The 1,710-nt window shown below is 59.2% G+C and overlaps 1 protein-coding gene across 1 annotated transcript in view; it reads left to right on the forward strand.

Moving 5' to 3' along the window:
* The window catches only part of LOC120506702 (latent-transforming growth factor beta-binding protein 4-like), a gene marked incomplete at its 3' end in the record, with an annotated part of 6,957 nt that extends 5,250 nt beyond the window's left edge, over window positions 1–1,707 (forward strand). The window contains exon 4 of the mRNA XM_039718607.1: window positions 1,696–1,707. Coding sequence (XP_039574541.1) covers window positions 1,696–1,707 — 12 coding nt within the window. The remainder of the gene's footprint in view (window positions 1–1,695) is intronic.
* Window positions 1,708–1,710: the final 3 nt, after the last annotated feature.

The following is a 1,710-nucleotide window of genomic DNA, read 5'->3' on the forward strand; positions in this document are numbered from 1 at the left end:
AAACCCCTAGTGTGGGATTTGGGATAGGATTTGGGGGGGATTTTAGGGGGATTTGGGGTGGGCATGGGGGGCACAGTGCCCCGAGCAGCCCTGCCCCACACCTGGCACAGGTGAGGGACACCCCAAAAACTTGGGGTGGGATTTGGGGTGGATTTAGGGGAAATTTGGGGTAGATTTGGGATGGGATTTAGGGAGGATTTAGGGGTAGATTTGGGGAGGATTTGTGGTGAATTTGGGTGGGATTTGGAGTGGGATTTGGGTTGGGGTTTGGGGTGGATTTGGGGAGGATTTGGGGTGGGATTTGGGGGGGATTTGGAGTGGGATTTGGGGTGGATTTGGAGAGTATTTGGGGTGGGATTTAGGGTGGATTTGGAGTGGGATTTAGGGGGGATTTGGGGGGATTTGGGTTGGGATTTGGGGTGGGATTTGGGGTGGATTTGGAGTGGGATTTGGGGTGAATTTGGGGGGGGAGTTGGGGGGGATTTGGGGTGGGATTTAGGGAGGATTTAGGGGTGGATTTGGGGAGGATTTGTGGTGGATTTGTGGGGGATTTGAGGTGGGATTTGGGGTGGATTTGGGGTAGGATTTGGGTTGGGATTTGGGATGGATTTAGGGTGGGATCTGGGGAGGATTTGTGGTGAATTTGGGTGGGATTTGGGGTGGGAGTTGGGGTGGATTTGTGGAGGAATTTGGGGTGCATTTGGGGTGGGATTTGGGGTGGATTTAGGATGGGATTTGGGGGTGATTTGGGTGGATTTGGGGTGGATTTGGGGTGGATTTGGGACCCCTGGAACTCCCCCCAAAAACAATGGGGACAGATTTAAGGAATGGGAAAGAGGAAAGGGGGGGGCCACAAACAGAATTTGGGAGGGGGTCCTGGGCAGAATTTTGCGGTCCCTGACCCCCCCCCGTGCCCCCCCAGATGCTCACCTGTCCCTGTGTCCCCACGGGCCCGGCCGCCTCCCCGAGACCCCCCAGGGCCCCCCCACAGGTGAGTCCGGGACCCCCCAGGTGAGACCCCCGCCCCTGGGGGGGGCCGTGTCCCCCCTTTGTCCCTGGGGGGGTCCCCGAGGGGGTCTCTGTGACTTTGGGGGGGTCCCTGTGATGGTGGGGGGGGTCCCTGAGCCCCCCACTCCCCCCTGGGGGTGTCTCTGTGACTCGGGGGGGGTCCCTGTTCCTTTTGGGTGGCATCCCTGTGATTTTGGGGTGTCCCTGTCACTTTGGGGGGTCCCTGTCACTTTGGGGGGGTCCCTGTATCCCCCTTTTCCATGAAGGGGTCCTCGGGGGGGGGATCCCTGTGACTTTGGGGTGTCCTTGTCACTGTGGGGGTGTCCCTGTGATTTTGGGGGGTCTCTATCATTTTGGGGGTGTCCCTGTCACTTTGGGGGGGGTGTCCCTGTGTCCCCCTTTTCCATGAAGGGGTCCCCGGGGGGGTCCCTCTGACTTTGGGGTGTCCCTGTGACTTTGGGGGGGGGATCCCTGTTTCTTTGGGGTTGTCCTTGTGATTTTGGGGGGTCTCTATCATTTCGGGGTGTCCCTGTCACTCTGGGGTGTCCCTGTGACTTTGGGGTGTCCCTGTCACTTTGGGGTGTCACTTTGGGGTGTCCCTGTCACTTTGGGGTGTCCCTGTGATTTCGGGGTGCCCCTGTGATTCCGGGGTGTCCCTGTGATTCCGGGGTGCCCCTGTCCCCCCAGACGTGGACGAGTGCT

The sequence above is a fragment of the Passer montanus genome, unplaced genomic scaffold, assembly GCF_014805655.1.
Source record: "Passer montanus isolate IOZ18808 unplaced genomic scaffold, ASM1480565v1 scaffold1034, whole genome shotgun sequence".
Lineage (NCBI taxonomy): Eukaryota > Metazoa > Chordata > Aves > Passeriformes > Passeridae > Passer > Passer montanus.